The sequence below is a fragment of the Dendrobium catenatum genome, unplaced genomic scaffold (assembly GCF_001605985.2).
Source record: "Dendrobium catenatum unplaced genomic scaffold, ASM160598v2 fragScaff_scaffold_43, whole genome shotgun sequence".
Classification (NCBI taxonomy): domain Eukaryota; kingdom Viridiplantae; phylum Streptophyta; class Magnoliopsida; order Asparagales; family Orchidaceae; genus Dendrobium; species Dendrobium catenatum.
In genome coordinates, this window is record NW_021318505.1 from 1,400,413 (window position 1) to 1,414,548 (window position 14,136).

At 36.0% G+C, this 14,136-nt stretch overlaps 1 protein-coding gene across 1 annotated transcript in view; it reads left to right on the forward strand.

Annotated features, from left to right (window-relative positions):
- LOC110092030 overlaps positions 1–14,136 on the forward strand; it is an 83,579-nt gene that overhangs the window by 63,699 nt on the left and 5,744 nt on the right. The window contains exons 23-24 of the mRNA XM_020816375.2: positions 2,191–2,412; positions 2,482–2,841. Coding sequence (XP_020672034.1) covers positions 2,191–2,412; positions 2,482–2,841 — 582 coding nt within the window. The remainder of the gene's footprint in view (positions 1–2,190; positions 2,413–2,481; positions 2,842–14,136) is intronic.

Genomic DNA, 14,136 nt, shown 5'->3' on the forward strand with positions numbered 1-14,136 from the left:
TTGTTTAACTATTACTAAACTTGAGCTCAAGCTTGACTCGATTCTTTAGCTCAATTTCTTAATTTTAAATTAAAAAATTCAATTTTTCTTAGAACTTTTATTCTTTTGATATATAATTAATTTTAAATTATTAAAATATATTTTATAATATTAATTTAAATTAATTATTAAATACATTTTAATTTAATAGAGCGGCTCAACGAGCTTTCGAGAAGAGCCAGACTTGAGCTTGAGCTCGAACTCGTTTAATATATGAGCTCGAGTATAGGCTCGAGCTCGTTAAATAGTCGAGCTTGAGCCAGCTCGGCTCAGTTACACATAATTATTAAATACATTTTAATTTAATAGAGCAGCTCAACGAGCTTTCGAGAAGAGCCAGGCTTGAGCTTGAGCTCGAACTCGTTTAATATATGAGCTCGAGTATAGGCTCGAGCTCGTTAAATAGTCGAGCTCGAGCCGGCTCGGCTCAATTACACCCCTATCTCCAAGCTATTTGTGTGTGGTCAATTTAGTTCCAAAGTATTATGTTTCTCCTCTTAAATCACTCGATTAAAAATTGTTCTAAATTGTTAATGTTCCTCGTGTTGTAATTGTGATATAAAATTGGTCTCAATTTAGTCTTTGGACTATAGAAAATTGATATCAATATATTCCTAAATGGACAATTTTGGATAAATTTGTATATTGGAAGGACTAAATTGGAGCAACAAGATACTCGATAACTAAGTTGGCCAAATGGACTATTTTGGATAAATTTTTATATTCAAAGGACTAAATGGGAGCATTTTTCAGTTCTGTTTCATATTTTTTAGGTCTAAATAAAGTCTTCAGTACTTGTAGTAACTATGCCTATGCAGTCTACAATTTGAACAAATAGAAATGTTCTTGAACTCCACTTTGCAACAGTAAACATATTTTTCTAACCCCTGCCATATTTTCTTCTTGAAATGTTTAGACATATCCATTGTTATGTTAATTGTAAATGCATATAATTTAAGAAGTTGATCGTATATTGAAGCTAGAGAGAATAAGATGATATGGTTCAGAATTGTCCATGATAACTACATTAAGATATCATGCAAGCGCACTGGGTGATCCCGCTTGGCACAAAATAGGGAGTTCATTTGAGCAATCTCATTAAGATACCATTGATATGGTAAGTTATTTTAGAAAGAATTTGAGTTTTTAACCTAATGAAGGCAAGCTTTGAATCCAGTAAATCCAACATTACACATTATCTTCACTCACTGAAATTTTTAGATTTCAAGCTCGGTGCAGCAACTGTCCCAATGAATTTGGCATTTTGGATGTAGGTGCTATTTGAATGTGGCATTGCTTTTCTTCTCATGGATGGATCATAATCGGTTGTATTTCAAATTATTATGATCCAATGTATTTTATTTATTTTTCATGTTAGTTGTTCTTTTCTTGATGTAATCCAACTGAAATAAGAAAAATCTTGGTCAAATATTGTCAAAGCATCTTGTGATTGGACACAAGTAACAGCTCTTGCAGGATGCGAAACGAGCATATATGTGAAAAGGTTGGAGTAGCTCTAGTGGAAGATAAGATTAGAGAGAGTCACCTTAGATGGTTTGGTCACATAAAATGGTGGCTTTCCGATTACCTGGTTAGTAGAATAGATGTATTAGATTTGGCTTATGTTAAGAAATGTAGAGGTAGACCTAAAAAGACTTGGTTAGAAAATATTAGAAATGACCTTTCTTTATTAGATTTAAATGAGAATTTGACTCTTAACATGACACAATGGAGAAAAAGAAATCATGTAGTCAACCCCATGTAGTGGGATAAAGGCTTGATGTTTTTGTTGTTAATTGTTTCTTTTTTACGACTTTATCATCATTTTCAATGACTACTTATAAATTTTAGCAATAAGATGATAATAATTATAACCCACCATGACAAGAATCCTTTAGACCCTTCTTTGTCATTGTATATGATGTGGCTGTGCCATTCATTGCAAATTGCTGCAAGCTTTCAGTCCTAATATCTCAGATATGATTTAATACTTGTACAAACTTAGATATGATTTAATTCTTATATAAATGCATATTAAATGTATATTATATGTGTATGCATAAAAAAATAATAATAATAATAATATGTGTATGCATGCATATACATTCATATGTCATCCTCATGAATTGCTGTCCTTTTTGTTTTTATCAGCTTCATTTAAGGAAAGTCATGCATCGAAGTCGGTTCATGAGGAAAAGCTCCATTCTTCCTTCTATTGTGAATCGTGTCAAGAGAGACCTTATTCACAACCCTTTACATATAATATTCTCTGTGGACGTATTGAGCATGACAAAATCAACTTTGGCCTCTCTCAGTAAAGGATTTGCAGAGCTTTCAACAGATCGACAGTTTTTGCAGTTGCGCTCAAAACAGGTTGAAACTCTCTTTTGATGCAATTCCACTTATGCTCTTCTGTAGAATTTCATTCTAACGTTGGTGCAGGTTTGGTCAAGGAGGATAACTGGTTTTGGTGATGGATTTCTTCAAGGAACTGAAGCTTTTGCACAGGGTGTAGCTTTTGGTGTGACAGGGGTGTTGACAAAGCCTGTTGAGAATGCTAGACAACATGGGTTTTTAGGACTTGCTCATGGAATTGGACGTGCTTTTCTTGGAGTTGTTGTCCAGCCGCTAAGTGGGGCGTTAGATTTTGTTTCGTTGACAGTAGATGGCATTGGTGCCAGTTTTGTCAAATGCTTAGATATCATAAATAACAAAGCAACTGCACAGAGAAGAAGAAATCCTCGTGCCATTCAGGCAAATGGTGTTATTAAAGAGTACTGTGAAAGAGAGGCAGTTGGGCAGGTTTGATCCTTTCCCTTCTTTATATTCAATGAGATTCAGTTGATGTCCCTTATTGTTTAATTTTTAAAACCTTTTTTTTTTTTTGGATTTGTTTGTTCTGAAGTGCTGATAAATATTCTTCTGTTTCTCTATACCCTATAGCATTATGGTATTTTGATAAATTGACAACAGATAAGATTCTTGGATAACAGTGACAGAATTGCAACTCTACAAGTTGAAAACTAGTCCTGAAATTCTCCTTACATTGTTCAAATGTATTTAGAAATTGGTTTGGGAAATAAGTTGTTCACAACTTCACACTTTTGGAATTATTTCCTAAAACCCACCCTATCTAATTGAAACAATTCCATATCTTCCTTCACACCTAGGCTCTAATTTTATTTCATAATACTAGATATGAGAATTAGGAAATAACAGCCCGTGGCTCCTTGCTGGAATCAATTTTTCTAAAGCATTCACTCCCTCTCAATCCCGTGAGCTCCTTTCCCACCCGTCTCCCTCCTCTTTATTTCCTTCCATTTATGATTTCCAATCAAGTCCCTAAATCAATTCCCGTTTGAATTCACATTAGGCCTCCTGACGTTAACTATTCATTCCTAATTAAACCCATTAATTAGGTATGCCATCATTTTCCCTCCACGGATAATTCCCCACTCCTTCCTATGCTATTACAGGAATTGATTTGGAGCCTTAAAGATCCCCCAAGTCATTAATTCCTAAGCCTAGGTATCCGAATTTTCCAAGCAGCTTTTGGAAACAAAAATAGCTGAAGTTATTTTCCAGATCTCATTAACAAGGGTTGGAGTGTGCTTCCTCTTCAAGAGCAGGCTGACATTTGAATTTCTCTGGTTTTGAATAATAAAAAAAAAAACTTAGGAATATTTTCAGATTTTGGGAGACATTTGGAGTTTGTCCATCTTCCATAGCAAAGCCGTTTTTCGCTCTACATCAATAATAGTAAAAAGGCGAAGTGGAGCAGGAATGGTTTGCGGAATATGGGTAAGTGGTTCCTCAATGTTATAATAAACCAGGTTCTGGTAGATCGGTCCAATTGATCGGTCCAGCCGGTCCATATGGGACCAGCTCAACGTAACGGAGGCGGAACTCTTCTGCCTCCTGTGCGAGCCGCACAAGCCGCAGGATCCAAAAAACTATTTAGGAAGGATTTTTTATTGAGTTAGGAGGGAAACTTGAGTGTAGGAACTGTTTAGAGATTTTCTTTTGGATTGTATGCATTAAATAATTTGTTTTCCTAGGGAACATTTGGCTGAAATTTGAGATCTCTTAGTTTCTTTGGGCTCTAGCGGCGCCTAGAGATTTGGGAGAGAAAGATCCTCTCGAATAGAGGATCAATTGTATCTTGGTATTTTTCCGTCGTATCTTTTTGATTTAATGCAATAAAAATTATTGTTTTTTTTTTATTGTCGGAAAAGTTTTCTCTTTGTTTTTCTGACATTGATAGGAATTACTTTAAATCTTAAAGTGTTTCTTATCAGGTTCCTTCGTCATTGGAAGGTTCTTGGACTATCTCTATGTTAGACGTCGTGGTGGTAAGAGTATATATCTAAAAATATTGAAGGTTGGCAAAGTGTGAATATACACCGGGAGATCAACGATGTAAGCATTGTCACTTATGCATTTGATGATAGGAACGGGGCTGAATTTGCGAGGACTTTATTTAGAATTGGTGTCAATAGGAAATCACTCTTTGCGTAGCTAGATCATAACTAGGTTTCCAGCATTAAATGATTTTTGTTGGTGATGTTTGTCTGGCATTTCTTTGTAATGTGCATTAGAGCTAATCAGTTTGATCCGAACTTCCTCTATAATGGAATTATAGTGGTCTATTAAGTTGACAGTTGATTTGTTAAGACATTTCGCAATATCAAAATTTGATTTTGGACTTTTGTATAGACAATGTTAAAGGGACAACAACTAGTAGAGCGATTTTTTATAGAATTCTAAGCAAATTCATCTTGACTGGGATTGACTTCCCATTACTTTGAATGATTCTGCATAAGACAGCATAGCATGTTACCTAAGGTGTGGTTCACCGCTTCAGTCTAGCCATCAGATGGTGAATGGTAGACAGAGCTAAGGTTGATTTATGTGGGAGCCTCCATAGTTTTCACCAAAAAATGACTAATAAACTTGGTGTCTCAGTCGGAAGTGATGTTACATGGCAAGCCATGAAGTCGAACAATTTCTTGGAAATATTGGCTAACGATTTTTACAACTTTGAAGCTTCTTTTACAAGCAATAATGTGCGGCATTTTAGAAAATCTGCCTACAATCACCAAGATAGAGTCATCACCTCTCTTTGTTCATGGAAAACTTAAACTGAAATCGATTCTAATGTCATCCCATATAAATTTAGGGACTAGGAAGTAAAAGGGGGTATATAAAGTCTAGTATTTTGGTAAGTACCCTTGAACTCTTGGCAAATAGAACACGTTCCACCAAACAAAATCTCTATATAACTTAGGCCAAAAAAATTGAGCTTGTGGCTGAAGCAGAGTCTTTTACGCCCCAAGTGTGCAGCATGACGACCCCCATGAGCTTCCTTCATAAGTTGGTGTCTCCATGAAGAATAAAAATGCGAAAAACCTTGCCTTTAAACAAAAATTCATGTTGAATGGAAAAATATGTTGTTGGATGACTTCTTGGGCATTAATTCCAAACTTAAGCAGTCCTTCTCAGATGGATAAAGTTTTTGGAAACATTAACCAATTATTTCAATTTGGAGCTGAGTGAGGATAGGTGCAAGATTGCTAAGAGCATTAACGACGCGATTTTGACTGGCCGATTTGTATTTTAACACAAAGGTAAACCTCGCAGGAAGAGAATCCACCTAAGATGCATCTAATTAATATTTTTCTAGTTGTTAATTAATTGTAGTGCATGGTGGTCATTGAATAACACAAAATCCTGATATATTACATAGTGCTCCCAATATTTAAAAGCTCTAACCACTACATATAACTCTTGTTCATAAACTGACCACTTTTGTCTTGTCGAACTCAACTTTCTCACTGAAGTATTTGATCAGTCGGTCTTGTTGAGTCAGAATTGCACCAACACCCATAGCTAAAGCATTTGTGTCTACTTAGAAAGGTATATCGAAGTTTGGCAAGTCCAACATAGAAATTGTACTTAATGCCACCTTCCAAACTCCTCTACTATTTGGTAGACCAATGGAATTGTTTAGACTTGAGACAATCTGTTATGGGAGCCATAATAACACTAAATCTACGAATGAAGCGGTCATAAAATTTGGCCAGCCTGTGGAAGCTTCTAACATCAAGGAGAGTGGAACTCGCCACTTCATGATGGTTGACACTTTGCGGTGGTCAGCCTCTATTCCTTTAGCATAAATGTTAAATCCAAAGAAATACACTCGAGTAGTAGAAAATTCACACTTAGTAAGTTGTATTTACAACTTGTGTTCTTGCAAAGTTTGAAAAATCAAAAGGATGTGTTTCGAGTGACTGACTAAAAACAAGTATGTTGTTGAAGTAAACAACACAATTTTCCAAGTTATTCCTTAAGTACCTCATTCATGAGCCGCATGAATGTCGCCAGAGTGTTACACAGCCCGGAAGGCATAACTTTCCATTTATAGGGTACCTGACAAGTTTTAAATATTGTTTTCCATTCGTCTCCGTGTATTATACAAACTTGATGATAATCGTTGCGGAGATCAAGTTCAGAGCACTCACTAAGAGAACACATAGTAGTAAACTTTTCATTTCCTCAAAAACTAAATTATTACAAGAGAATGGCCATATAAATAGGCCTCACAATGACAAAGAAAAACAAAAGACTAAAATGCCCCTCGGGCTACATTAACGACCAAATACCCCTAAGGGCAAAAACGGAAAAACATACAAAACAAATATACTACTACATAAAATGATGAAAATAAAGATCATGATCGTAGTCATCGATCTCCGGCATCTCCTGATGGTACATGTGTCGCAATCTCTGACGATGTCCTCATCACTTCTATCCTCAACATTGGGAATCAAAATTTGGTAGTGATTTTGTTGATTACCCTACGTCAATACACATTTGTCAATTACTATCCTTTTTATGGACAAATAATATCGGGAAATCGCAAGGACTTAAGCTAGGTTGAAGTAGTTGCTTCTCCAAGAATTCATCAACCAAGTCTTGTAAAATATTGTGTTTCTTAGATTGTTTTGTAATGTGGAAGATTTGGCAACATTGTTCCAGTTGTGAGGTCTATTTGGTGTTGTAAGGCACGCAATGGTGGCAAGTTAGAAGGCAATTCAAATGGGCCAATATCTTGAATTTGTTGGGGTAGTTCTTTAATCAATTCAGGAAGAGCTCAGTCTGCACTATGGGGTGTAAATTCAGTAACAATCTGATAGGAAATACTTGGGTTCGCAAGTAATCTTATCGGAAATACTTGAGCTCGCAAACAACCCTAACAATGAATTGGTAAAACAGTGAGAAAGAACACAGGAATACTAATGAAATCAACTCAAAACAATATATTTGATTATATAAGATAAAGCAAAGCAAACATAAAACAATATACAATTGATCCTCTGTTCGAGAGGAGGATCGTCCTCTCTCAATCTCTAGACACCAAGTCTAGAGCCCAAGGCACCCAAGAGACTCCAAGAGAACAATAATCAAGCATACCTACCTTATGTCACGACCCGGCCCGGATGCTCGATCTAACGAGGCGGGTTCGAAAAGTCGGACGATAAAATTTCTTAAATATTATACTACTTCATTTGCTAAAGAGCCATTAAACACAAAATATAAATTACCTCTTGATATGTGCACGTCGTCTTCTATAAACATATTCTTCTCTTTCAGCCATTTCTTCTTTAAGAACTTACCTGAAACATTTAAACTCGTGGGTTGAGTTTACTAAGTAAACTCAGTGGGTAAATGTTTAAACAATTAAAATAAATGTTCTTATTTACAATACTCTTATAATCTTCAACATGTATTTAACCATTCATTCAACTTTTTTCATTTATTTCGATAATTAATACATATTCGATCATTTTGCTTAAAAACATTTAAAGCTATCTTTGATTATTTCATTTTCCCATTTAATTCATACAGGAGCACCGTCTCAATGTACTCAAAAGTACAACATTTTCCATTTTTCCTTTTCCATTTCCATTACCTTTTCCTTTTCCTTTTTACGTGCACGAGTACGGCGTCCCCAGCCAATACCATAAGGGGGTGAACTCTTGAAATATTCATATATATCATTTTCCTTTCTTTTACATTTATCATAACATTTCTATTCAATTTCATATGTCATTTCTTTTCAATATTTCTTTAATACATACATGTATTTTATTTTCATTCATATGTAATTCAATTCATTTGTTTCTTATTGGAATAATACTTACACACAACTCTCCTTGGCTTATTGGTTGAGAGCTTTGGCTTCCAACTAAGAGGTTCAGGGTTCAAGTCTATGTGTATGCGTTGTGTGTGTGAGTTTGCCTTAAATGGTCTAAATGTCCAAAAAAAAAAGAATAATACTTACAATTATTTAGGTATTTAATCTTTCAACATTTTGTACATTGTAGTCTTTAAATTAAAACTTTGAAAGCTGAATAATAATACTAAAATTTGAATTTCATAATTATAATTACCCACTTTGAACTTTTCAGGCCTTCGGCAAAGGGTGTTACCTCGAACCTCTCTCCAAATCTCTAACATCAAGCAATAAAGTTTTCATGAATTTGTTTTATCGAACCTTCTCTGTTCGCGGCATTAAAAGGGTGGGCCGAGTTGAACCGGTTGCCACACCTTAGCCCCTTCATCCCCTTTAAATAGCCCTCTCCACCTCCTTAAAACTCCACCTCCTTAAAAACTTCCTAATATAAGATATTATTTAATTAATAAAAAAGATATCAAATCTTTTAATTAATTAAATCCACTTCCCTAATATAAACTAATTTCAAAATTCATTCCCCTCTCTCCTATTTCCGCCTCAAGGGGGCCCACAAGCTGGGAAGAAACAAATCAAGGAGGCGGCTTAGCCCGCCTCTTGTAGAACTGGACCGGCCCCTCCTGTGCCGCCGTAACACAATCAAAGCATATAATGCAATAACTAGTTGATACATTGTGTTCTGTTGCATTAGGTAGTAACTTTTGTTTTCTTCCCTTCCAATCAAAAGTGTAAGTATTTAAGCAACAGTCATGCATTGCTCCATTGTCATATTGCCAAGGACGGCCTAGAATGACATAGCAAACATCCATTTCAAGGAGCATCATGTAGCACCTCACACTTATATTGTTTTCCAATACAAAATGTGAGTGGTACATCTCGGTCACTAATATATCGATTCACTTTTTAACCCACAGCTAATTTTATAAGTATTTGGGCTTCTACAAGGAATTGTGAAACAATATTTTCAGTGCATCTTTTGTTTATAAGAACTACTTTGAAGGTTTATTCTATTGCAGGTTTTTTGCATCTTCATATTTTTGTTGGGATGATTGTGCAGAATGATAATTTGTGGATCTCCCTTTCTTTTTAGGTGTTATCTTCTTTCAACCCTAGAATGTATCTAGGTTTTTTTGAATTTTTGTTTATAAGAGACCTCTAGCTATTAGATTTTATTTTATCTTTTTATAGCTCTTTTTAGCAGTAATAAGGTTGCGCTCCCTTTTAAGGACTTTATATCTTTCATTTTAATCAACAAGTAGGCACTTTTAGGTTTTAGGTTAAAAAAACAATTAAATAGCTTAACATATAGGTTTCTCTCTTCAATCAAATGAACCTAGGCATGCCAAAAGCCTCCAAACCACTCATGTTTGTCCATTAGGGGCCTAAGGGTTTCCCAAGCTAGCCCAACCCTTGGGTCTACTTGGGCTAACTATTTAGGCTAACCTAAGTAAACCAAAATATGTTTCAATGACCCAAACTTCAGCACTTAAAAATATAAACCAAATAATTACATGCATCAGGAACTTAGGGACCATTAGAATAACCCCCACCAAACCCATCCAATGAGCTGACCTTAGTTAGCCAAACTGGTTAACCCAAGTCGCTAAAATAAGGTTTTTTTTTAATCCCTTTCAAACCCAGAAGTAATCAAGCTAGACCAACCTTTGCATTCCATGCTAGAACATCCTGATAGGTGTCCAGCTTACCTCAAGCTTGTTGCCTAACTAAGGTGGTCTATATTTCAAAAAAATAGCAATTGCAAGCACTGTTTTAAATATAAATTCTAACACATCTTCCAAAAGGGGTTCCTTCCAATGTTTCTTAAAAAAAACAACCGTATTTATTTATTAAAATAAATTTTAAAATAATTAAATAACATACTACCCAGAAATATTTTTTAATACAAAAGAAAAAAAGTTATCTAAAAAAAAGTAAACTTATTATGGCAATTAAAATGTGTTGTCGATAAACATTTTAAGCCTGAAATACTTAGTGACCTTACCATTTACAATGCAATGAGTGCGGAAGATTGCATTAGCTGTGAAGTGATGGGCTGTCTTGGGGCTAATAACAGTTTTTCTAGGATGCACGCTACGGTCTCTCCATCAGTCACTACATCTTCAATTTCAGCTTCTTCGTCTTCATCTGGATTTCCCCAACTATGATTTTGTTCTCCTTCAGCGATTTGAACCTATGGTCGATTTGTACAGTAATTGGACTTAACGTCCAGTTGAAAACAGCGAAAACACTTGAAGTGAGTATGTTTAGAGTATGGGTTCTCTTTGATTGCAATCCCGAGCTTCTTTGGAAATTTTGGTTCTGCATTAAGATTATTGCTTGGTCTAGTTTGGGGTTAGGATTGTATGTGCTTAGATCCAATCACAGTGTTTTTTATTTAAGAGGCTTTATCCAATTGGATGATGCCTCGTGTCGAAGCAGCTACATTTCGCCTTTGAGCGTAAAGTTGACGGCCTGGGATAAAGACTAAACCGAATTGAGTTCTAATTTGTCTTTTATGAAATCTTTCAATCCTCTGATGTAATGGCAACTAATTGATTGTTGGATTCATTAAGATTATTATGGGAACTTAGCCTATAAAATTCTTTAGTATATTTGCTTACAGTGCATGATCCTTGCACACAATACTGATATTCTAGATAAAGCATTTGTTCAAAATCAATAAGGATGAAATGTCCTCTCATCCACTGCTTCATTCTATACCAACTTCTAACAACTCTCTTCCCTTTACACTGCTGATTCTGTAAGAGTTGTGTCCACCACGCTCCGGCGCCACCTTTTAAATGGAAAGTGACACCTTTTAAATGGAAAGTGGCATACGTCACATGTTTTTCCTATGTGATCTCCATATACTCGAAGAAAGTTTCTACTACTCGTTCCTAATATAGGTAATCTTCTATATGAAAATGACCATATAAATGGTATATCGAACTTGACTCGGATGGTGTATGTGAAATCGGTCATGTGTGGACAGCCTAAATAATTATTCATGTATTCCCCATCTCCAGGATCAGAAGTTTCCGAGTTGTCTTTGGTAGTAGTCTCCTAAGTCTGATAGCTCAGGAAATAAATTCGGGTTCCTTCTCAGAACTCGTTCAGCAGCTGCTACTGCTGATATGATTACAGGTGCTGGCTGTCTAGGGTTTGGATTAGCGCCATTGTCTAACCTGCTGGATTGGATTTCCCTCCTCATTTCCATGGCGAAGCAAAAGAATTCTATAGAGAGGTTCTCCAATTGCTTCACGGCATTTGTTTGTGTTGTCCACAAATCATCCAAACACTGATCTTTATCATGAGCTACACAGTGATTCCCTTCGGGCATACTGAGATTCACCTGTCAATGAAGCTCCCATACCAACTTGGTGTGGAAACCGAGCTGTTCACAACTTCACACTGGAGAACTCCAAAGCTTAGCACTCAGAAAGCTTAAAATTGATAAAACAGTAAAACGCATAGTAGTTTTTATATCTTCCTCCCTATATTCATCCAGTATATATTCTCTTATCATGTTACTGATATTAGCTGCTAAGACAAGAGCAGTAAAAAGGCGAAGTGGATCAATAACAGCTGCGGAATATGGTTTAGTGGTTTCTCAATGTTATAATGCACCGCAGCGGAAATGATCTAAGCTTACTGTCTCTAAATTTATAGTTAATTTTGTATTCGAGAATTTCAGTTCATGGAATTTTTGTCAGTGTTCCGAACATTCAGAAGTCCACAAGCTCTTTTATTATGAAAAAAACATGGCTAGCTGATTTCGTGCGAGATTAAATCAATTAATCTAAAACTGCTGAAATTGAATGTGTGAGATTATCAATTCTATACCAAAGTTTTTTTCTTGCGGAACTTTGAAACTCCAAGCCTATAACCAAATTTGAGTGGCTCGATCTAAACCACCTTTGTCCAACAAAAATTAATTAACTGAGAAGTTAGAATGTTGAACAAGACTGCCCTATTGGGAAAGGGTGCTGATCCTACCTTCATTTTTCCTTGGATTGGATTTACTAACGTCAAGTCATTTTTATGCTCCTCTATTGTTTGATTGTAGAAAGCTATGCTAAAAATAAAAATAAAAATAAAATAAAATTAAAAACTGTAGAAAGCTATGCTCTATTAACAATAACCAAAGCAATTGAAAAGTGATTTAGATATGAAATCGGCAAGTGAACTTGATCAGAGCTGCTGGATGTCGGTGCCCTTTTAGAAGATGATTGATGAGAATGTTGATGTTGTTAATCTGCCATATCATGGTGATAATCGGCCAGAAGATTTAGTTTGACCAGCGCACTGTGTATTTCATCTTTATCAAAAGGGCTCAGGGTAATGCTTGATCTTTCATACTAATTCTTTGACTGTTACTGTAATTTGAAATAATACATTATATAGGTGTAAAGATGTAGATGATTTAGGTTCCGTGGTTCTAGCTGAATTCAAATTGGCGTCTTTGGTTTAAAAGGAGTCTACAAGCATGATGCATTGCTAAGGTTAAAATGAAAAGAAATTGATCATACTGATTTAATTGGAATGGAATTAAGTCCTTTTTTGCTTTTGTTAAAAGGGTCAATGATGTAATACCATGCAAAGGAACAAGAACTGCTTGGGGGTTTTAATATAAGATTATTAAAATTTTGCTAGTTATAGAATTGATTCTTACCCAAGTTAGGCTTTCGGAATTTTCAATTAGAGACTATGCAAGGCATGTAGTTACAACTAGATTAGCGGGATGCTATCAAGTTAACAACATAAAATAAAGAGTGTAATATTATGGCGAAGAAACAATAATCCACGGTTAACGAATAGAACTTTTCACCTTGGGGCCCTCACGCACGCTCTTGACGGTGGGGCTTTAACGGAGGAAGATTGAGAGCAAACCGAGCAATGCCACTAGGAGACAAATGGTGCCCAAGGTATAGTCCGTTGGAGAAGTAGCCGGCGGCGAGGAGTCCACGGGATGACTAGTGAGTATCTAATGTTCGGGAGGAATATGCTACTCGATAGAAGGTACTAACATAAAGAGGACGCACTTCAAGTAATCCTCCACATAAGAGTCCACGTCTAGGTTCACGTCGAATAAAGGAGATTCAAGAATGTTGGTTCGTCCTTGATCATCAAATAAGAAACCTTGGTAATAACAGCTCTGTTAAATTTGAATTTCAATTTTTAATGCTAGGATCAATGGGGGCCGGCGGGTGGGGAATCAATGGGGGCCGGCGGCTAGTTAGAGGGGAAGGGAGTTTTGTGGGGGAATTATGAGCTTCCAAAACAAGCTATGTGATTTGGGAAAGGAATTATGATATACACTCTAATTTCATATTCAAATTAGATCTAGATTAACTCACTTTCCTAATTTAGGATTTTAAAAAAAGGAAAGTATTTGAAATTCAAAATTTGAATTTCAAATAATTTGAATTCTTTCCCTCTTGGCTTGGCTTAACTTAGGAAGGCAATTATGATGAGGAAGATCATCATAATGGTGGGGATTGTAGAGGTGGCCAACGGCATGAGGGGAAGGGGAGGGGGATTTGGTTCGGGTGGAGGGGAGTAAGCTTTGGGTCGGCAGTGTGATACGCCCTAGGGTTCCCAAGTTTGGATTTTCCCTAATGCTCCTTCAAAGAAAAGATTTCTCCTCCAAATCAAGGAAAAAATCAACACAAGAGGGATGAGATGAAGAACCAAAACCTTTGCATTCAAAATCCAAGGGAAAACAAGATACAATTTGTCCACTTCGAGAAGGACAATGTCTACCACTACAAACCTTAGAAAAACAAGAGAAAGAAACTAAGGAGGCTAAGAGAAAACTCAATTCTTGCATAACCCTAGAAATC